Source organism: Notolepis coatsorum (assembly GCF_963971535.1).
Source record: "Notolepis coatsorum genome assembly, chromosome: 11".
Classification (NCBI taxonomy): Eukaryota; Metazoa; Chordata; class Actinopteri; order Aulopiformes; family Paralepididae; genus Notolepis; species Notolepis coatsorum.
Genome location: NC_140175.1, coordinates 14,882,523 through 14,907,507, shown reverse-complemented (window position 1 = coordinate 14,907,507; position 24,985 = coordinate 14,882,523). Strand labels below are relative to the sequence as shown.

At 42.7% G+C, this 24,985-nt stretch overlaps 1 protein-coding gene across 1 annotated transcript in view; it reads right to left on the bottom strand.

Moving 5' to 3' along the window:
* mast4 (microtubule associated serine/threonine kinase family member 4) overlaps positions 1-24,985 on the bottom strand; it is a 275,602-nt gene that overhangs the window by 146,133 nt on the left and 104,484 nt on the right. The window contains 1 exon segment of the mRNA XM_084325402.1: positions 24,090-24,202. Coding sequence (XP_084181528.1) covers positions 24,090-24,202 — 113 coding nt within the window.

Below are 24,985 nucleotides of genomic sequence, written 5' to 3'. Positions count from 1 at the left end.
ACCACTTACAGTGGAGTGTTGGCAGTGATCAAGCGTGCAGAAAGTGTTGATTGATGACCCACGGTCTCTACTCTGCCCGTTATCAGAGCAAGAGGCAACCTGCAGATCTAAGGCAGGCGAAGTGGGACCATGGCGTGTGGAGATGGAGAAGGGGAACCTTTATTGATCACCTTGGGGAAATTCCTTCTCTGTATTTGACTACATATCAGGACATATATCAGGACTATATATCAGGACTACATATCAGGACTACATATCAGGACTACATATCAGGACTATATATCAGGACTACATATCAGGACTATAATATCAGGACTACATATCAGGACTACATATCAGGACTACATATCAGGACTATATATCAGGACTATATATCAACATATCAGGACTACATATCAGGACTACATATCAGGACTATATATCAGGACTACATATCAGGACTATATATCAGGACTATATATCAGGACTATATATCAACATATCAGGACTAATATATCAGGGACTATATATCAGGACTATATATCAACATATCAGGACTATATATCAGGACTACATATCAGGACTATATATCAGGACTACATATCAGGACTACATATCAGGACTACATATCAGGACTATATATCAGGACTACATATCAGGACTATATATCAGGACTACATATCAGGACTATATATCAGGACTACATATCAGGACTACATATCAGGACTATATATCAGGACTATATATCAGGACTATATATCAGGGACTATATATCAGGACTATATATCAGGACTATATATCAGGACTATATATCAGGACTACAATATCAGGACTATATATCAGGACTATATATCAGGACTACATATCAGGACTACATATCAGGACTATAGTGACCGAGTCTGGTGATGATGCCTACAAGTCGCCAGGGTGAAATGACAGAGAGACACAATACTTTTTATATATATATATATATATATATATATATATATATATATATAACTACAGTTCGAGAGTTGAAGAACATATTTAGTATAACAGCGAACAGATATAATAACTCTATTAATTCTGTGTTTAAAAAAGGCTGTTTTGAAACAGTTTGTCCTCTCCACAGAGGAGAGGTGGGGGGGGGGGGGGTTATTTATGCATTTGAATAGAGCTGCGCGTTGGGATTCAGATTCACTGAGAGGCATTTTCTCCCCTCGAGTGTTCTAGACAACAGACTGAGTTACAAGATTTAAATGAATATATGATATTCAAAACATTCTCAGATTTCAAAGTATGACACATCATTTGAAAGCTTACATTCTGTACTTTCACAATCAAATCAGGACTACATATCAGGACTACATATCAACGATATCAACACATCAACATATCAGGACTACATATCAGGACTACATATCAACATATCAGGACTACATATCAGGACTACATATCTACATATCAGGGACTATATAATCAGGACTACATATCAACATATCAGGACTACATATCAGGACTACATATCAGGACTACATATCAACATATCAGGACTATATATCAGGACTACATATCAGGACTACATATCAGGACTACATATCTACATATCAGGACTACATATCAGGACTACATATCAGGACTACATATCAACATATCAGGACTACATATCAGGACTACATATCAGGACTACATATCAACATATCAGGACTACATATCAGGACTACATATCAGGACTACATATCAACATATCAGGACTATATATCAGGACTACATATCAGGACTACATATCTACATATCAGGACTACATATCAGGACTACATATCAGGACTACATATCAACATATCAGGACTATATATCAGGACTACATATCAGGACTACATATCAGGACTACATATCAACATATCAGGACTACATATCAGGACTACATATCAGGACTACATATCAACATATCAGGACTACATATCAGGACTACATATCAACATATCAGGACTACATATCAGGACTACATATCAGGACTACATATCAACATATCAGGACTACATATCAACATTTCAGGACTACATATCAACATATACAGGACTACATATCAACATATCAGGACTACATATCAACATATCAGGACTATATATCAGGACTACATATCAGGACTACATATCAACATATCAGGACTACATATCAACATATCAGGACTACATATCAGGACTACATATCAACATATCAGGACTACATATCAACATATCAGGACTACATATCAACATATCAGGACTATATATCAGGACTACATATCAGGACTACATATCAACATATCAGGACTACATATCAACATATCAGGACTATATATCAGGACTACATATCAACATAATCAGGACTATATATCAGGACTACATATCAACATATCAACATATCAGGACTAAGAGCCAGTCCAACAAGGAGCGAGGGAGAGGCAGGCAGACCGTCAGCTGTGCTTCAAGGAAGGGAACTATTTCGGTAGCAGATTTTATTTGTCAAGCTTGAGAGAGGAGACAGAATACTTTTTTAAGATCGAGCTTTAATCTGTACTAATGTAATCTGTATTTAGATAATGAAATGTGTAATGTATCAATGGAATACTGGACTGTATAATAATGGATACTAATGGAATAACAGTATTTTTGGTGTCTTTAAAAAAAATCCATAAATCCACTTGCGTACATGACACGAAATAAAATAATCAATCAATCAATCAATCATATAGATCCTAAGAACATACTTACAAAAAAAAAAAAAAAAAAAAAAAAAAACTCAAGGTTGTAATCTATCATTCCCTGTAACCTTCCCGTTTTTGCAATGTTATCGCTATATAGACAAGGAGGCGTGACACACTGTAACCGTGATGACGAGAGGGCCAAATTGTACAGTATATAAATTCATGTATTCCTAATATTAATGGATGTCAGCACGACCGTCGCCAGGGAAATCCGACTTTGGCTGGGTGTTCCTCTCCCCCTCTAACCCCGATTCACAGGACACAAAGTCCCCACCGTGTTCCAACACACAGCGTCATACACCACCGGTATCCCCAAACAGAGGAGCGGCGTTCTTCTCTCCCGACAGAGGAGCGCTTCGACGAGACGAGACGAGGAGCTCTTTGACAGCTCTACTTCATCAAGAGTGACAGTTTTCATTTACATCACGCTCCCCCCGTGGGCCCGCGAGCGAGCGGGGAGGCCGGTGTCCTGCGATGTGTAATTTGGACATTCGGGAACGGAGGCGGCGAGAGAGAGAGAGAGAGAGAGAGAGAGAGAGGTCACCTCGCTTGTTGTGACTTTCAAAAAAGCGGTTTACTTCCAGCGAGGAAGGAAGAAAGGAAGAAAGGAAGAAAGGAAGAAAGGAAGAAAGGAAGAAAGAAAGAAGGAAGGAAGGAAGGAAGGAAGGAAGGAAGGAAAGAAAGAAAGGAAAGAAAGAAAGAAAGAAAGAAGAAAGAAAGAAGAAAAGAAAGAAAGAAAGAAAGAAAGAAAGAAAGAAAGAAGAGAGAGAAGAGAGAGAGAGAGAAAGAAAGAAAGAAAGAAAGAAAGAAAGAAAGAAAGAAAGAAAGAAAGAAAGAAAGAAAAGAAAGAAAGAAAGAAAGGAAAGAAAGAAAGAAGAAGGAAGGAAGGAAGGAAAAAAGGAAGGAAAGAAAAGAAAGAAAGGAAAGAAAGAAAGAAGGAAGGAGGAAGGAAGGAAGGAAAGAGGAAGGAAGGAAGGAAGGAAGGAAGGAAGGAAGGAAAAAAGGAAGGAAGGATGGAAGGAAGGGAAGGAAGGAAGGAAGGAAGGAAGGGAAGGAAGGAAGGAAGGAAGGAAGGAAGGAGAAGGAAGGAAGGAGGGAGGGAGGGAGGAGGGAGGGAGGGAGGGAAGGGAGGGGGGAGAGGGAGGAGGGAAGGAAGGAAGGAAGGAAGGAAGGAAGGAAGGAAGGAAGGAAGGAAGGAAGGAAGGAAGGAAGGAAGGAAGGAAGGAAGGAAGAAGGAAGGAAGGAGAAGGAAGGAAGGGAAGAAAGGAAGAAAGGAAGGAAGGAAGGAAAGAAAGAAAGAAAGAAAGAAAGAAAGGAAAGAAAGAAAGAAAAAGAAAGAAAGAAAGAAAGAAAGAAGAAAGAAAGAAAGAAAGAAAGAAAGAAAGAAAGAAGAAAGAAAGAAGAAAAGAAAGAAAGAAAGAAAGAAAGAAGAAGAAAGAAAAGAAAGAAAGAAAGAAAGAAAGGAAGGAAGAAAAGAAAGAAAGAAAGAAAGAAAGAAAGAAAGAAAGAAAGAAAGAAAGAAAGAAAGAAAAGAAAGAAAGAAAGAAAAGAAAGAAAGAAAGAAAGAAAGAAAGAAAGAAAGAAAGAAAGAAAGAAAGAAAGAAAGGAAGGAAGAAAGGAAGGAAGGAAGGAAGGAAGGAAGGGACACGATGACATCTTGATCAAAGCGGCGATACACAAACAACAAGATGATTGATCGCACTGCGGAGCCGGAGAGGTGTTTTCAAGCACCATTAGATGTAGAACTAAAACGGTAAATGGTGCATTTATATATTATAGCTGCTTTTATCCAAAGCGCTTTACAATTTGTTCCTCACATTATTACCCATTCGCTCACACAACGACCGTGCGAGGTGCCCGACCTGCTCATCGGGAGCAGTTAGAGGGGTTAAGCGTCTTTTCTCAAGGACCACTCGACACGCTGCCCGGGAGGAGAGGGAATCGAACCGGGAACCTTCCGATTACCAGATGACCACTCTTACCTCCTGAGCCACTGATGTTGAGGCATTCCTCTATCTGCAAGGTTTCAACAAGTTCAATTTAAGACTTTTTAAAGACCTTTTTAAAAAAAATTATCTTTTTTCCCCCTCCTTTTTCCTCAGTTTTTCCTCCCATCCCAATGTTAGTCGTTATGCCAATTCCCAATCCCCTTCCTGGTCGCTGCGCACTTACCCCCCACAGTCGGTCTGTGAGAGTGGAGGCTATCACGTGCTTCCTCCGACACACGTCCAGCCAATCAACCGCTTCTTTTCACCTGGCAGCGCGGGACTCTCACTGAGAGGGTGTAACGTGTGGAAGGATCACACTACCCCCCTTAGATCCTTTCCTCGCTGAGCAGGCGCCCCGACCGAACTGTAGGAGTCGCTGTTTACAACGACCCGGACCCACCCCGCCAGCTTTCCCACCCCTAACACTGCCAATTGTGTTAGTATGAACGACCAGCCAAGCTGGTAGCAACGCCGAGAGCTGGGCTCGAACCCAGCATCTCCTGCACTAGTGGCGAGCGCCTTGCCCACTGCGCCACTTAGCCGCCCTTTTAAGACCTTTTTAATAGCTACATTGAATACCAATTTCATGACCATACTAGCAAAAGGACAACAACACATAGAGACACTGAACTGGCAGCTGCACTTTCGCGGCAATTTAAATTCCTCGCACGTCCATACAAGCTCTCGCCAGACGCACCAAACTCCCCGTAGCCCAGCAAAAAACAACGACTTGAATACAAAAAACATTTCATAGATTTAATATTATTTCATCTCCAGAGAGCCGGGCTGCCTCCAAATTGCACATAGAAATTGCACATAGCTTTATAAAAACCTGAACTCCAGCCAGACTCTATAGCCTTCACATTACAGCACCACACCAATACTGCACCCTGGTCCGGTTTATCTTCCACTCTGTTTACATAGACTGCAAGCTTAGCTTCCCCCACCAGAATGTTAATCAGTTGCCATTTTTTCTTATCTTCTTCTTTTTTATAACCTGCTCCAAAAATATAACAGAAGAGGTTTCACCAAAATGCATGAAAACATCGGTGAGCAGCTCAAATAGCCCTGAAAGCCTGTTACACTCTGAGAGAGAGAGGGAGAGGGGAGGGAGAGGAGAGAGAGAGAGAGAGAGAGAGAGAGAGAGAGAGGAGAGAGAGAGAGAGAGAGAGAGAGAGAGAGAGATCCTAACAGTGTGGACACCACTGCTCTATATGTATCCTACTACAGTGTCTGACCGCAGTGCGGTCATCACTCACCATGCCAAAAATAATGCAAACAATTATAGTTCAGCCACAAAGCAGTCAGATGGCTATGGGCAATCTGGATTAGGCAGGTCATCAAATAGGTTGGATTCCCCAGACCTCCCTACATGATGTGGCATTGGGCAATAACCACACACCACTACCACTACTACCACCAATACCACTACTACTACCACCAATACTATACCACCAATACCACTACTACTACTACTACTACCACCAATACTACTGTTTGTATTGAGCCATACTGTATTGTACCATTCTGCAATCTGTTGATAAAGTTTTCAATCAATCAATCAATCAATCAAAACCACCACACTACTACTACCACCACCACTACTACTGCCACCAATACCACTGCCACTACTGCCACCACGACCACTACTACCAAACACCACACCACCAGCATGTAAAAAAGGGGGAGCAAACAGTCATATCAGTAAAGGACATCACTGACTACCATAATGAAGGAGAATGGGGGTCGACACACAAAGCCACAACATCAGGATTATGACTCTTATCTCCATATCAGAACAGAAGTGAAGTATTGATTTTTCTGTCAAAGAGCATCGCGGTCAAAAGGGATGCGGCCACGCCGGGGATGGAGACCTGCGTGCCCCGGGGGTCATGACGGAGGAGCGTGACGGAGGAGAGCAGACGTAATGAGAGGAGCCCTTTGATTTCTCTTTATTCTCAAACTGAGCTCTTGATTCAAGGACTGACAGAATCAGAAAGTCGTTTTCACATACAAAGAGTTTGATTTGGTCGTTTTCGGTGCGACATTAACGGACAGACAATTACGGTAGAATAAAATGATTTGGAATAAAATAACATGGAATATAAACTAAATTAACATAGAAGCACAATAGAATAGAATTATAAAATTCTAATAAAAATAGGAATCTACAGTTCAATCTGAAATGCTAGAAAAGCTTTTGTCTACATGTGACATGTTTGTGGACATCGGTGTAAAATAGAGCTGCATTTTAAAAAGGGGGCCGTCAAAAGTAATTGTATTATATGTTGGGACGTACTGTATACCGGGAGATATACCCCATGGGAATCATTAGTATATCTTAAGGGTATTATTGTTAACTATTTCAACCACCCACAGTGAAATAATGGAGACAGGTGGACATGGAATGGAAGAAATTACTTCACTAATGCAAACTAAAATGGATATTTCTATGCGAAGATGGGCGCCTGTAATTCTATATCCGGCTGAAAAAAATTATAATCAATAATACATATTAAACACAATATATATGTATGTGTATGTGTATGTGTATGTATGTGTATGTTTTGTTTTTTAATCCGTTTTTCTCTCTTTCTTGTGCTAGTCTCTTGAAATAATGTTTGTATCCCTCTTAGGAACTCATATAATTATAGTTATCATTGAAAATGTGGAATTAAATTAAATCCTTACTAGCATGTCTGTTTATGGACTCTAGTTAAAGCGTTTGTCCACTCTAAAGTTTAACAAAACTATTGTTGTTTTATCCATAGTATTACTTTCAGTCCAGTTCCTCCTCTTCCTCCTCTTCCTCCTCTTCCTCTCCCAACGTGCTATTTCTAGGACTGCTTAGTTGTAGATAAGGCCACTAACACCCTAATTAGATAAATCTCCGACCTCTGAACCTTAACCTTTAGTTTTCAGACTAGACTCGTCTCTAGTCTGTAGAGCCTCGTCTTGTCGCCAATATAAACCGGAGATAAATCCTTTAGGAAAACACTGTACATATGAATACTACAACTTGCTAAGTATAAAAAATTGCTTATGTTTTTCATTTACTTGTGAATAGGTTGTATGAACCCAAATAACTCTGTATGACAGCATGTACAATAATGCTATATATACCATATAGACAGTATATATTTATTGTTACCATATATATATATATACACATTTGTATGTACATACCTCTATATAATCATGTTTACATATCTGTAGATACTATATCTATATCTGTACATATCACTTACCTACTCTTACTAGTTACACTGCTGGCCAGTATGAATTGACGTACACTACTGTACCATAGTGTCTTTATACCTGTGTATCATCACTAATAATATAAAACAAAAAAGTACAAACATTTGTACAAAAGTACAAACATTTAAAAAAAATGTATCTAATCTAGTCAATGGTGTTTGCGTGTTCATACTGCAGGAGATGTGCGGTCATGGTAAAATAGGCTCACACAGTGACATACAATTAACACAAGATTCTATTCTGGGAAGTGGCTAGTTCTAGCGGAAGTCGAACTAGAATGGAGAAGTAAGACAAATCCTTCCCTCCACTAGTCTGAGGGTCCACCTTGGGCAAGTGTTAGTACCCTCTCTAGCCTCCCTACCTAAGGATACAGGGTGTTAGTGCCCTCTCTAGCCTCCCTACCTAGGGATACAGGGTGGCACACTGCCTTGTGTGTGTGTGCGTAGGGATACGCAAAGGCTAAGGGAGAAAACCCTGAAAGAAAACCGCACTGCCTTGTGTGTGTAGGAATACGCTAGGGCTGTCCCCGACTAAGGATTGGCCAAAATTTGCCGTTAGTCGAATATTGGTCGACCTAAAAAAAAGTATAATATTTGTAATTTTTTTTTTTTTTTTTTTACTTTTTTATCATTCCATTTGGGCTGTGGGGGTGCTTAATGTCTGAAGGAGTCGACTGAAGGCTTCTTGTCCTCTGCAAAAGCATGCAATTGGTCCACTGATGGATACATCTTGATATTTGTCTAGTGTGTTCATTAGACGGGTGAAATCCTCTTTCAGTGCCTCTGTGCCTGTTTTCGTAGACAGTTAGCCTCTGGTATGCGTGCCATTATCGTTAGCCACGCTTCTAGGCCTCTTTTATTTTGGAAAGAATGATAAAAAAAATAAAAATAAAAAAAGTATTATTATTATATTCGACTAAGAGGTTGGCCAGTCGACTACGGCTCCTTTCGACCGATTAGTCGACTAATCAATTAATAGGGGTCAGCCCTAGAATACGCAAAGGCTAGGTCCTCACCGACAACGGGGTTACCTGTAAGGAAGGGCATCCGAGGTATAAAACTAGCTACAAACCAAACATGATGACTCCAGTGGCACGGAGTCATCGCCCGTCCAACCTCACTGTAGTGGGAACATAGGGACGTAAAAACTAAGATGATGATGATGATGATGATAGTGAATCTTAGCACAAATTAATGGGAGCGGATACGAACCAGCTACTGTAGCTCTCGCCGGAGTCTTAAGCTAGGCTAATGATGGTCCTTATCCGCTTCCATTCATTTGTGCTAAGCTAGGTTAGCTTGCAGCCGGATAGCTTTCTACTGAACACAGAGAGGAAATCTCGGTATCTCCTTGTCTGACTCTGGAGAAGACGATAAGCGCATTTCCCATAATGTTCCTTTAAGTTAATCAGAAGAAAATGTTCCATGCTGAAAATAGGCCCAAAAACGAAAATAGACCTAAGAAAAATATCATAAAACTAAGAGACATAATCATGATATGATCATATCTCCCAGTCCTAAAACAAACAAATACAAAGACGGTCTCAAAGCTTTTAACAAGAAAAGCGAGGTCATTTGAGTCCGATGTTACATTATAGTACATAGTCGGTTTTTTTTTATTAAAAAAAATTCATTTTAAAACTGTGATTTGCCTTACAGTACCTTGCTGCTATCTTTTTTATGCTTGTTTTTTATGTAATTTTAGCCATAGAATAAACAAAGTGACCTATTTGGATGCTAGATCCTAATGTGAAAATGTTAGATTTTACATGTCTGCACTTTATGTGCCCATTTGATATTTGTTCTGCTGTAAAGCACTTTGAGCTGCAACTTTTGTATGAAAGGTGCTATACAAATAAAGTTATTATTATTATTATTATTATTATTATTATTATTATTATTATTATTATTATTATTATTATTATTATTATTATTATTATTATTATTATTATTATTATTATTATAGTACAGTTAACAAGAGGTTACACCTCAGAAAGACAGTGAATACAATAAACAAAGTGGAAATTCCCACTTCATCCAATCAAGAGAGAGAACTCCACACTGCAAAAAATTGTCTAACAAAAATAACAACAACTTAGCAAATAGTGCTTGAAACAAGTAAAATAATCTGCCAGTGCAGTAAACAGATTTGGCTTGGCAAGATTTCTTGAAATAAGTACAAATATCTACGCAACAGCTTCTCTCTCCTGATTGGATAAAGTGGGAATGGGATACCAGAAAATTTATTCTGTGTTTACTGCAGAGTGGAGGGGCTGAGAGACCCATGTTACTGACCAGACACTCTATATCAGTGATGGCTGACAGAATGTAAAGCTATACTTAACACTTAAGTTTAACAAAAACATACACAACTTCTTTAAAATCACTGGTGGAAACGACCCATGGGAATCACAGAACGACGACAGATATAGAACTGGAGTCAGGAGGCAATGTTACACAACACTCACCGATGCCAAGTTGTCATTGTAATGCTGTCATCAGCCACTGGGGGTGACACCGTGCAGCAGCTGGTCAAGGGGTTAATATAATAATACGGGTGCAGGCCGGGAGAACACACTGATGATGTCACACTGCTGGTGCTACTGCTCTGACATCACCAGGTGATGATGTCACACTGCTGGTGCTACTGCTCTGACATCACCAGGTGATGATGTCACACTGCTGGTGCTACTGCTCTGACATCACCAGGTGATGATGTCACACTGCTGGTGCTACTGCTCTGACATCACCAGGTGATGATGTCACACTGCTGGTGCTACTGCTCTGTGGTCAGACACCAGCTGATGATGATGTCACGCTAGCAGAGAGAGAGAGCGAGAGTCCGGTCCGCCTACTTCCACCTTCGCAACATCAACCGCCTCCGCCCTTCACTCACCCCCAACAGCGCCGCAATCCTGGTCCCTCGTCACTTCCCGCTTAGATTACTGCAACTCCCTTCTCTTTGGTCTCCCCCACAAACTCCTCCATAAGCTCCAACTGGTCCAGAACGCTGCTGCCCGTATAATCACCAGAACCCCTGTCATCAGTCACATCACCCCTGTTGTGAAGGATCAGATTAAACCGAATATATATATTTATTTATGGATATATATTTAATAGTATTTGTATATCGTTTGATATCCCCTGTATATTCCTTGTACAATATGCACTGAATATCCCTTTAGTCTACTAAACAGCCCATAATAGTTTCATTCTACCATTGGACGAGAACCTGGCGCCAGCAGCCATACCCCTAGGTTCAAGTTCAATCGTGCCGACCAACATGTCGTGGCAAGCCCGGTTCCGCGTAGGAATACGTCTGGCGAAATACGAATGGTACTATTTGTTCACAGCGCATATATATATGGCGCAAGTAAAGTAGAACTTTCTTTTAGTCCATTAGTTCTTTACCCTCCAACCTAGTAACAGACGCGAAGCCTCACCCACGACGCACGTGTGGTGCAGTAAGGCCTACTTGGCCTCAGAATAGGCATTGAGATATCGTGTGGATTAATAGTTGAATTGTCATAGTTTGGCACTATACCGTCGAGTTGGACGTATTTCTATTAAGCTAATAATAGTCTATTATGTATGGTGCATCGTTCGGTTAGAGTTATAAAGTGAGCAGCACCCCCATCGTTCCTGACGTTATCTGGAGTCTTAACCAGGCTGGGCAGACCACTTGTGGTGCTTGCATCCGAGGAGCTCCGGGCCAGGACGAGTGGACCTGTACATTGGATTACTTTACCCGGACGACGGCGAGCCTTCCACGGCTTGGATTATCTACATGCTTTGGGTGCTTTGATTATTCCATGGATAACGGCCAACACTGCTGAGTGTTGGAACTACCCCCCGGAGAGGAGTCCAGGTGAGACGGCGCTCTACACCAGTGAGGTCGCCTCACGTCTCTCCGTTGTGGACCGGCAGCTACCGTCCACCAGAGGGTCCAGCTGTATTCATCTGCGGACCGAGGTTCTGTGGGCATCGTGTTCAGGACTCTGAATTCTCCCAAGAAATCGTCGGCCAGATGGGATACCGCCAGCGGCTCTTCTAACCCCCCCTCCTACTGTCTTACAACCAGCGGGACCCCCCCCCCCCCTTAGTGTATCCAGCTATAATCATTTAAGTACCATCGCTATAGTTCCCTAAAGAACCGGGTTGTATACTTACTCCCTGCGTAACCAGAGATTGGACATTCAATGTTGATTTACCTACGAATACTCATTTGCCATACAAGTGCATTTCAAATCATAAATGTCATCAAGTGAACGTTGTATATACCCTTTGCTATATAAAATATTCGATTTGTACATTTGTGTGGACTTCGTTTCATCAGGTGGGAAAGTGTTCATCATATCTATATCATGTACTGGATGGCCAGAAGTTAAAGTACAAGAGGTAGTGGTTTAATAATACCATACTTATCAATACAGTCAGGGAATTGTACCCCTCAGTTACAACCCCCGTCCTACGCCAACTACACTGGCTTCCCATTAAACACTGCATAGACTACAAGATCTTCCTCCATACATTCAAGGCCATCCACAACCTCGCCCCTCCATACCTGTCCGACCTCCTTCACATCAACATTCCCACCCGGTCCCTCAGGTCTGCCTCCTCCATCAACCTGACCGTCCGTCCCCCCAGCCCGTCTGTCCACCATGGGGTCAAGAGCCTTCAGCTACTCTGCCCCCCGCCTCTGGAACTCCCTCCCCCCCCCGACATCAGGAACATTGACTCCATCATTCCATTTAAAACCCACCTCAAAACCCACCTGTTTAGGCAGGCGTATGTCTGATTTTATTTTTTGTCCGATTTTATATTTTTTATTTTTATATTTTAATGGATTGTGATTGTGAATTTAACCGTTTTTAAATTGTTGTACGGCGACCTTGAGTGCCTTGAAAGGCGCCTTATAAATAGAATGCATTATTATTATTATTATTATTATTCATAATTCCTCCTGCTGTGCTGTAGGACTGGGTGACACTGTCTGAGACCGCAGCGGTGTGATACCGCCGCCTAACGCCTTGCGGCCGGTATTGCACTCCATTTGAAACGATGTGGTTTGTTTTCTCGGCCGAGCTGCGGCGTGGGGGGGCGCGTTCTAAACACTCCGGCAAAACAAGCGATTATAGGGATGGCTTGGACAACTGACCCCGCCCGCCCGTTCATGTGCAATGCTGGATAACGTCGGAGACAGGATCGCTGTGGATATCTGGAATGGCGATCAGATAATTGGATTATTCTTTTTGCAGTACATCAGAGACCAGGTGCGTGCATGATGAAAGATAATACCGATAATCTAGCATTGATTTCAGATTGATTGTTGATCCAAGCGAGGAATGCGTTTAGTGAATTCCAATAAAACGCTGTTTTCGCGTCTTTTCCTGGGATTACTCAGAATCAAACTATACTCATATTCACCACGGTATAAAACGGAAATGTATTGATGAAAAAAGTATCTGTTTTTTGCATGTTGAGCGGAAGAAACCCACGGACAATTCTGTGTAATCCCAGGAATCGCCGCTAAGCAGCGTTTAGTGCATTTCACTAGAAACCGTGCCATTCCTCGCCTGGATCAACAATCAATCTGAAATCAACGCTATATTATCGGTATTATGTTTCATCATGCATGCATGCATGAAAGGGTGGCGGGGATGGCGAGTTAACCAGACGCGTCCAATGTGTTAAGGCTAAATCCCAACATAAATATGTTGGAAATATATATATATATAAAATACAAGAATAAGAATAAAAATACAGGCATGGATAATTTGGATATACATTCTAAAAATATGTATATACATTCTAAAATATACAGCCAAAAATATACAGTAATATACACAGTCAAATGTACAGTAAATAAAAAAGATTTAAAATAATCTACACGGTAAAATACACGGTGGAACTGTGAATGATCTTTCCAGGTAGAGCCAGGACTAGCTGTACTCGCTCTGATGTAGAGTGGCTCTTTGAAGGCACTGACACGGCCACACAGGGCCCCATATTAGGAGCTCAGCAGTCCCTTCCTGGGAGGTCACCTTCTGCGTGGAAATGTTCTTTGTGGTGACATTTCAGGATAAGAGTTTTAAAATGTGTATACAGTGTAAAAGAAAAAGTAATAACTGCCCTCAGCAACGACCTTCTGTCTATTTGGTGTAAAAAAAGAAAAAAAAAAAAAAAACATGCGTTTGTCGATTCCCAAGGTCACATGATTCACCATCACATTCTTCTACGCCAATTCTGAAGGCGGGATGAACACAACGGATTGCCCCCCCCCCCCCCCGAAGAGTTACAGTACGGCGTGGTCGATTCCCAAAGATGGCAATTAGCGGGACATGGCAACAACAACAACAACAACAACACATCAGCGAATCCACCGGTGTCCGTGCAAGGCGTTCTGAGCGGTGGTGTGGAGTAGGGGCGGAGCGGGCACGAGTAATATTTTCCTAGATCGAGTACTCGTGAATTACTCTAGTAGTTGTTTAGTGAAATAGATTTTTTTAGAACGCATCTTAACCCTTTCACTACCACGCTGCTACAGAAGGTTAACCCTTTCACTACCACACTACAGACGGTTTCAATAAATTAAATTAGATTAAATTGGTATTTTTTTATTAAATCAACTTTCTTTAACACATTCTGCGCCAAGAACGAGTTAACTCTGCTAATGAATATAACTCGTCAGTTTCGTCAACATAAATAATCCAATAAGGGCACGGTTGGTACGAAAGTGATGGTGACGGTCTTGATGGAGCGCCAAGCGGATGCAGATAGGCTACATCATTTATGATAAATGTTTTATTAAAAATTTTATGACAAGTCATATACTATAATATTAGTGTAGCCTAATCTTTATCTGCACCTGTGAAGAAAAACCCCATTGGTTTAAACAGAATGAATAGACCATTTTTTTTTTATTTTATAAATACAAAATAATAATAAAAAAAAATAAAAAAATAAAAAGTAAACATTTGAATGTTGATTTAGAATTCGAATGTCAACGTTATGAATGAAGCTTCGAAGCGTCAAACTATTCGGTACAGTCCTAATAAAAGTACCAGAATGCAGGAAATTAAGTGTTTGACACTCAAAATCTTAAGGGGGAGGAGCCCCAGACTCCCCGCTTACAGTGTTGTTCCCCCCCATGTTGAAACAAAGCCTATACCCTCGCTCACGCCCCTCCCCTCGCTCACGCCCCTCCCCCATGCCCCTTCCCTCGCTCACGCCCCTCCCCTCGCTCATGCCCCTCCCCAACGCCCCTCCCCTCGCTCACGCCCCTCCCCTCGCTCATGCCCCTCCCCAACGCCCCTCCCCTCGCTCATGACCCTCCCCTCGCTCACGCCCCTCCCCCACGCCCCTTCCCTCGCTCACGCCCCTCCCCTCGTTCATGCCCCTCCCCTCGCTCACGCCCCTCCCCCATGCCCCTTCCCTCGCTCACGCCCCTCCCCTCGCTCATGCCCCTCCCCAACACCCCTCCCCTCGCTCATGACCCTCCCCTCGCTCACGCCCCTCCCCCACGCCCCTTCCCTCGCTCACGCCCCTCCCCTCGCTCATGCCCCTCCCCTCGCTCACGCCCCTCCCCTCTCTCATGCCCCTCCCCCACGCCCCTTCCCTCGCTCACACCCCTCCCCTCGCTCCACCCACTTCAATGACAGAGCGCTCATATTTGCGAATGCATAAACTATATCTTAAATGATGGCTATGTGTCTAATATGGCCGTCGCTTATCAATGACTTGTTTTGTTTACATCAGGGTGAACGCTGTTTGCGAATGACACATAGCCATAATTTAAGATATAGTTTATGCATTCGCAAATATGAGCGCTCTGTCATTCGCAACAGCGTTCACCCTGATGTAAACAAAACAAGTCATTGATAAGCGACGGCCATCATTTAAGATATAGTTTATGCATTCGCAAAACTGCGTTGTAGAAAGCATACACCACGCTGCTGGGCCGGCAGACACAGGAGCAAACAGAATAATAACAGCACCATCCATCACGCCGGGAGGACTGATACCAAACACGGCACACAGACGCAGCACGCTAGAGAGAGAAAAAACACACAGACTGACAGATAGATAGATGGCCCAAAACAAACATGCATTCACCAAGACACACTGCGCAATACATAAACCACATATACACGCCAAGAGAAATCTGAATCTATAAGAGACAATATAACTATATATAACTATATATATATATATATATATATATATATATATATATATATATATATATATATATATATATATTCATGTCATTATACAGCACAAGTACAGTACAACAAAAATAAGCTTGGCATCCAACCAGAGTGCAAATGTAACAGTAAAGTGCAATAGTAATATACAGTGATATATATTATAGTATATATATATATATATATTATAGTGATTATATTTATAGTAAGGACCCAACATTGGATTGAGGGGCCGTGCAAAGAAAATAAACGAAACACAAAATAATTTTCTTTCACAGTGACCAAATGCGTCCACATTTTTATAGGATTCTGCACATTTTCATAACAATAGCGAATATAACTTACCCTGCGCCGTTTTCATTGAGGTTTCTTACAAATTAACGATGTTTTATTTGTCCTTTATATGCGGATAACATTCAAATCTTAAATTGTACCATTATGTTCCCGTTTAGACAACAAACATAATGCTAATGATGCACTTTTGTTAAGATAATTGGGTGACCATTCTCGATCACTGTACTCGGGTCCCATTAATAGTTTGACGCTGTTCAGATCGCGTCAAAGAATAGACGCGTCCCAGTGACCTGTGACCTGTGCTAAAGGTCTTGGGAATTGTATTAATTTTGTAGTTTTCACATGTTCACCTTTTAATTTTAAACCCATGCTGCCATCTACTGACAACAGAAAGTGTTGTGTAAGTTATAGTATAACGTCAACTTGAGACCCGCACTTCCGTAAACACTGTCGCCCAAAACACATTCTAGAGATTCCCACTTTTTACTCGTACATAGGTTCATATCTAATAGTCTTTAGATGACTAAATATAGATGAATACTCGTGAAATTTGATATATATATATTCTAAAATAAGTACAATTTCACCTGTCGACATGAAATTTCCAAACGCTGATGGTAAAAAAAAAGCCTGGATGTCGCGCAAAATGGGGCGTGACCGAATTTGGTCCCAGACAATAAGAGTGACTGAGATTGGTCTATGTTCCGTTACAACAAAAGGTGCATGTCTACAATTCAGGTTTTGGAGCTGGTTTGCAGCCAGTAATGTAAAAGAAACACAATTTGTAATTAATGATGAGGCTAAAACTTGTTAAATATCTGTACATCCCTACTCTTACTAGTCGCACTGCATGCTGGCCAGTACATAATGCATAATGATGCAGCTTCCTGTGAGGGTTCTGCTCTCTCTCTCTGCAGAACGCTTCCTCTTCCTCCAATATATCATAATGGGATTTAAGGATGTGGGGTTAACTTGCCATAAGAATACCCTGTATGTTATACACCTGTATCTAACCCATATAACTCTGTATGATAGCATGTGCAATAATGCTACTGTATATATATATCTCTATCCACATCTGTCTACGTATCTGCATATAATCCTGTTTACATATCTGTAGATACTATATCTATACCGTCCGGTACATATCCCTTACGGTACTCTTACTAAGTACGCTGCTGGCCAGTATGACTTACTACTAGCATAGTGTCTATAATATATCACTGTATAACTGTACATATTAATACTACAACTCTGTACATACACTCAATAGTACTAATTTATATATGATATATATCCAGTTTAAATCACCTGTACATTGTGTGTCACTATTGCACTTCACTCTTACATTTGCACTCTGGTTGGATGCCAGACTTCTTCTCATTGTACTGTACGTGTGCTGATGTATGACGACAATACATTTTAATCTAATCTAAAGCTTGCAAAACCACCAGTATGAGAAACCTTGTGTACAGTACACCAACTGCCTGGTCTGTTCTGCCCCCTACAGTCACAAGTGGGGAATGACACAATCGTGTGTTGTGCAGCAGTCACTTCAGTGTATATCATACACGACTCGCGAGATGCCTAGTTGCCATGCAACAAGCTGTCATTCCTAACTTGACAGCTTAGCCTGGGGGGGGGCGCTGTTTTACCTTCTAAAAGAGCAACAGTACAGTGTGATGTAGATCATGGTTTTAAAACTGTACTGGAACCGGTCCAAATATAACGCAATTACACCTTAACTCTTTTAGACTGACTAAAGATACAATAAGATATTCCTTTATTGATCCCCTCTGGGAAATTCAGGTGTCATAGCAGCATGGGGGGGTGGAGGTACAGGTATGGGCAGGGTAATAGTAGAAAGACATAAATATAGGCACTAAAATTAGATCTGAATATAGAAATAATGAGACGAATAAACAGTGTAAACAATATAATTAACTCTGAATATAGAAATATGAGACAAATAAACAGTGTAAACAATATAATTAACTCTGAATATAGAAATATGAGGAAAAATAAACAAAGTGTAAACAAAGGTGTAGATGAGGGTCTGTATGCCCTCATCGGTTATATCATATGTTACAATTAATATAGGCAATAAAGAATTTGTATCTGAATATATACTATGAGTAAGAGTAAAAGTAAACAGTATACACAAGGTGCAGTATACACACAAGGTACCCTAACTGGCCTGATATACGTCATATGTTGTAAGTCAGCAATCAGCAATGCCAACTGAGTCACGTGACTAAGTTGCCCACTATACCTGCGTGAGCTGCTGTGCAAAAAAAGTACGACTGGGCTCTAGTCGTACAAATGCATAATATATTCTAGTTTCAAGTTTCTTTAATAGTTGTCATACAGAAGTACAGAATACTTTTATACAAAATGCTTCTTACTGTTACGCTCCAGAGACTGTGCTAGACAAGATAAGTATGAAATAAAATAGTATAGCATGTAAAATAGAAGTAAAAATAGAGGTCACAGTGTTCAGTATAGACATATGTACAATGTTTCAAGTTTCAAGTTTCTTTAATAGTTGTCATACAGAAGTACAGAATACTTTCATACAAAATGCTTCTTACTGTTACGCTCCAGAGACTGTGCTAGACAAGATAGTATCAAATAACATAGTATAGCATGTAATTTAGAAGAAGAAAATGAGGTCACAGTGTTCGGTATAGACATATGTACAATGTTCTGAGTTACCATATAATATACAATACTATGCAGTGTACTAATGTACAGTACTATATAGTGCAAAGCAGAAATGGGATGAGGTACAATTTAGGTACAATTTACAGTAAGGTGTACGAGTTGTAGTGCAATCCTTCATCAATAAATATAAAGTGTGGGGAGTGGGTGCTACAGTGTGTTTGTTTAAAGTGGGTGTGTGCTATAAAGTGTGTGGAGTGGGTGCTACAGTGTGTTTGTTTAAAGTGAGTGTGTGCGTGTGGATGTGTGTGCTATGTGCGTTTGGTGGTTTGTTGTTGTGTAGTGTTCATTGTTCGTTTAGCAGCCTGATGGCCTAGGGATAGAAGCTTCTTCTGAGTCTTTCTGTGCTCGCCTTGAGACTCCGGTATCGCTTGCCTGACCGCAGCAGTTCAAAGAGGCAGTTGTTCGGGTGACTGGAGTCTTTAATGATTCTCTTAGCCTTGCCCTTGCAACGCTTGTTGTAAATGTTCTGGAGGGTGGGGAGCCCCCCTCCAATTGTGCGTTCGGCTGAACGTGTCACTCTTTGTAGTCTGCTTCGGTCTTGTGCAGTGCTATTCCCAAACCAGGAGGTGATGTTGCCGGTCAAGATGCTCTCTATTGTACATGAGTAGAAGTTCTTAAGGATCTTCTGACTGACTTGGAACTTCCTTAGGCGCCTGAGGAAGTAGAGGCGTTGTCGTGCCTTCTTCACAACACTGTCAATGTGTGTGGTCCATGTCAAGTCCTCGGATATGTAGGCTCCGAGGTACTTAAAGCTGTTGACTCTCTCAACCGGTGCACCGTCGATGCTGAGGGGGCTGTAGTCCTTGACCCCCGACCTCCTGAAGTCCACAATCATCTCCTTTGTTTTGCTGACGTTCAGGGAGAGGCTGTTTTCCTGGCACCATCCCGCCAGGACCTTGACCTCTTCCAGGTAGGCCCTCTCGTCGTTGGCAGAGATCAGGCCCACCACCACTGTGTCGTCAGCAAATTTGATGATTGTATTGCTACTCCGCTGAGCCACACAGTCGTGTGTGTACAGGGAGTAGAGGAGGGGACTCAGAACACAGCCCTGGGGGGCCCCTATGTTGAGGGTGATGGATGAGGAGGTGCAGTTGCCTGCTCTCACCACCTGGGGTCTGCCAGTCAGGAAGTCCAAGACCCACTGGCAGAGGTCATAGTTCAAGCCCAGGTCCCTGAGCTTGGCTATGAGTATGGAGGGGACTATGGTATTGAATGCCGAGCTGTAGTCGATGAATAGCATTCTCACATAGTTCCCCTGCCTCTTGTCCAGGTGTGATGCTGCTGTGTGCAGCACATGGGCTATGGCGTCCTCCGTGGACCTGTTGGGGCGGTATGCAAATTGCAGAGGGTCCATGTTGATGGGGAGGGAGGAGCAGATGTAGCCCTTTACTAGCTTCTCAAAGCACTTCATGGCTATGGAGGTGAGAGCTACAGGGCGGTAGTTCGATGCAGAATAGAAGTAACTGAGTTACCATATAATATACAATACTATGCAGTGTACTAATGTACAATACTATATAGTGCAAAGCAGAAATGGGATGAGGTACAATTTAGGTACAATTTACAGTAAGGTGTACGAGTTGTAGTGCAAATCCTTTACCAATAAATATAAAGTGTGTTTAGGTGATCTAAAGTGTGAGAGTGGGTGCTGCAGTGTGTTGTTTGTTTATTGTAGTCTGCCCCGTTGTTCTGACCAGGATTAGGTTCCGTTTGCCCCCTTGATGCACGGGCTCACACAGAGTCTGACGTGGACAGATGACTAATACATCAAGTTCAGGTTACAGTGCCCGGGAGCCAAAGAGGGCAACCGCTGAGATTACCGGCGGGGAGACTAGTGTCAGCTAACCAAACATACCGGCGGCCGACACTCTCAAAACAACAACACTCCCTCTAAACACACACACACACACAGAGCACCTTGTACGGGCCCCCCGTCAGACAGATCCCACCAAGACAGAAGACAGAAGACCTGAAAGCTGTGTTGTTTTCAGCCACAGTATATCAGCCATCACTGATATAGAGTGTCTGGTCAGTAACATGGGTCTCCCAGTCCCTCCTGCTCTGCAGTAAACAGCCATCACTGATATAGAGTGTCTGGTCAGTAACATGGGTCTCCCAGTCCCTCCTGCTCTGCAGTAAACAGCCATCACTGATACAGAGTGTCTGGTCAGTAACATGGGTCTCCCAGTCCCTCCTGCTCTGCAGTAAACGGCCATCACTGATACAGAGTGTCTGCTCAGTAACATGGGTCTCCCAGTCCCTCCACTCTGCAGTAAACAGCCATCACTGATATAGAGTGTCTGGTCAGTAACATGGGTCTCCCAGTCCCTCCACTCTCAGTAAACAGCCATCACTGATGTAGAGTGTCTGGTCAGTAACATGGGTCTCCCAGTCCCTCCTGCTCTGCAGTAAACAGCCATCACTGATATAGAGTGTCTGGTCAGTAACATGGGTCTCTCAGTCCCTCCACTCTGCAGTAAACAGCCATCACTGATATAGAGTGTCTGGTCAGTAACATGGGTCTCCCAGTCCCTCCTGCTCTGCAGTAAACAGCCATCACTGATATAGAGTGTCTGGTCAGTAACATGGGTCTCCCAGTCCCTCCTGCTCTGCAGTAAACAGCCATCACTGATGTAGAGTGTCTGGTCAGTAACATGGGTCTCCCAGTCCCTCCTGCTCTGCAGTAAACAGCCATCACTGATATAGAGTGTCTGGTCAGTAACATGGGTCTCCCGGTCCCTCCTGCTCTGCAGTAAACAGCCATCACTGATATAGAGTGTCTGGTCAGTAACATGGGTCTCCCGGTCCCTCCTGCTCTGCAGTAAACAGACATCACTGATATAGAGTGTCTGGTCAGTAACATGGGTCTCCCAGTCCCTCCTGCTCTGCAGTAAACAGCCATCACTGATATAGAGTGTCTGGTCAGTAACATGGGTCTCCCAGTCCCTCCACTCTGCAGTAAACAGCCATCACTGATATAGAGTGTCTGGTCAGTAACATGGGTCTCCCAGTCCCTCCTGCTCTGCAGTAAACAGCCATCACTGATATAGAGTGTCTGGTCAGTAACATGGGTCTCCCAGTCCCTCCACTCTGCAGTAAACAGCCATCACTGATATAGAGTGTCTGGTCAGTAACATGGGTCTCCCAGTCCCTCCACTCTGCAGTAAACAGCCATCACTGATATAGAGTGTCTGGTCAGTAACATGGGTCTCCCAGTCCCTCCGCTCTGCAGTAAACAGCCATCACTGATATAGAGTGTCTGGTCAGTAACATGGGTCTCCCAGTCCCTCCGCTCTGCAGTAAACAGCCATCACTGATATAGAGTGTCTGTAAACAACACTAAATAAATGTCCTGGCGTGCCGTTCCTACTTTATCCAAACAGGAGAGAGAACTCCACCGTTGCGCAAAAATGGTCTGGCAAAAAGAAGAAATAAAAAAGCAAATAAGTTTTAAGCAAATATGAGTTTGAAACAAGCAAAATAGTCAAATTATCTAGGGTTCTCTCTCCTGATTGGATAAAGTGTATTTTGTGTTTACTGCATTGGAGACTGATGTTACTGACCAGACACTCTACATCAGTGATGGCTGTCAGAATGTATTATTCTAACAAAGAAATAACAGCACCTTTAATCTCTTCTCTACACAAGTAATGACGGCAGCATTTGTGAGAGAAAACACCCATATCTCCAACTTTGGTAATCGTCGTGTTTCTTTTATTTAAATTTTTTTACTTGAACTGACCATATTCGCATGGCGGCCATCTTGCCCTTATGTCACGCTCAGGTTGGGTTGCTTGACTTCCCGCCCTCTTTGTCTGAAGGCAGCCCCCCTCCTTCCCGGGCTGGTTAAGAGCACAATCTCACAGACTGAAAAAAGGTGCTTGTTTTTCTCCCCGTTCCTGAAAGCCCTGTGTCGACGGAGATACAAGGTTTTTGCCCGACGGCGGCGGGATACATGCAATACACACCTGGGACCTGACCCAGTGACTCATCGCCGGGCAGAATTGGGTCAGACTCTCCTTTAGAATCGGGTGGAGACGGGGCTGATGTCATCATATACCCCTTTAACAACCATCAGTGCTGCTATCTCAAAGGACAAAGAGGGACAGTATGTGTGTGTGTGTGCGTGTGCATGTGTGTGCGTGCATGTGTGCGTGCGTGTGTGTGCATGTTGTCTTTTCATTGTGAAGGTCAGCGCCGTAGGGCACCAGTGGTTGACGTCATTCTAAACTGGGGGGGGGGATTATAGTATCGCCGCAGCGATCTGGACCCCGGACTGATCTCTGGAATGATCTCAGCCTCAGAGCACTTTGCTCTTCGTTTCATTATCGTTGTTAATTGGATATCGATCGCGAAGCAAAACAAAGAGGATTCAAAGTGTGTTGGTGATAAACGATACTATCCGGCGATCCTAATCAATATCCTGATCTCATATTACAGCATGGGGGGGTGAGTGGCTCGGGAGGTAGAGCGGGTCGTCTGGTAATCTGGAGGTTCCCGGTTCGATTCCCGCTCCTCCCCGGCGGGCAGTGTGTCGAAGTGTCCTTGAGCAAAGACACTTAACCCCCTAACTGCTCCCGATGAGCCGATCGGCACCTCGCACGGTCGCCTTCCACCGTCGGTGTGTGAACGTGTGAGTGAACGGGTAAAATGTGAGGAACAAAATTGTAAATCGCTTTGGATAAAATCCGTTATATAAACGCACCGTTTATCATTCACAAGTGAAAGCTATATATAGAGAAGCGCTTGTTTTGACAGATGACACCACATTCTTAGCCGTCAATCAGACAGGCTGGTGATGATGATGTCACGGTCACAGGGGGTACACGCATTCCAACTGGGGTCGGACAGGAAGTGGGATTATATGGTGGTCAGGTGGTGGTGGTGGGGGTCGTGAAACAGGAAGCACACTCACCAGGCTGGAGGTGAGCGACGGAGCAGACTTGCCGAGGGTCTGGGAGCGCATGCGGACCAGGTTGGAGGTCTCGGAGGACTGCCAGGGGGAGGCGTAGGGGAGTAGGTACTTCCCTGCAAGGCAACAAACAGGACACGCTGGGGTCAGACCGATCAAAAGGCAGAAGCATATTAGACACATCGATACACAGTGTGTATTATTGAAAAGTGGGGTTAACCTTCTGTAGTGTGGTAGTGAAAGTGTTAACCTTCTGTAGTGTGGTAGTGAAAGGGTTAACCTGCTGTAGTGTGGTAGTGAAAGTGGTTAACCTTCTGTAGAGGTCGGTAATTGAGAGAGATCATTCAATAACAATACAGAAGGAGATACAGGTATGGTCAAAGAGAACATGTCTGAGAGCTGAGATGTAACATTTTCCCCAAAAATCACAACAGGAGGGCATTCCCAGCACATATGCATAAATGTACCTGTGGCACCGTTTGGACACAAGGTACATAGAGTCAGGTCTGAGACCCATTAAATTCAATCGTCTAGTAAGGGTTAACCTTCTGTAGTGTGGTAGTGAAAGTGTTAACCTTATGTAGTGTGGTAGTGAACGGGGTTAACCGTCTGTAGTGTGGTAGTGAAAGGGGTTAACCTTCTGTAGCGTGGTAGTGAAAGGGTTAACCTTCTGTAGTGTGGTAGTGAAAGGGTTAACCGCCTGTAGTATGGTAGTGAAAGGGTTAACGTTCTGTAGTGTGGTAGTGAAAGGGTTAACCTGATGTAGTGTGGTAGTGAAAGGGTTAACGTTCTATAGTGTGGTAGTGAAAGGGTTAACGTTCTGTAGTGTGGTAGTGAAAGGGTTAACCTGCTGTAGTGTGGTAGTGAAAGGGTGAACCTGCTGTAGTGTGGTAGTGAAA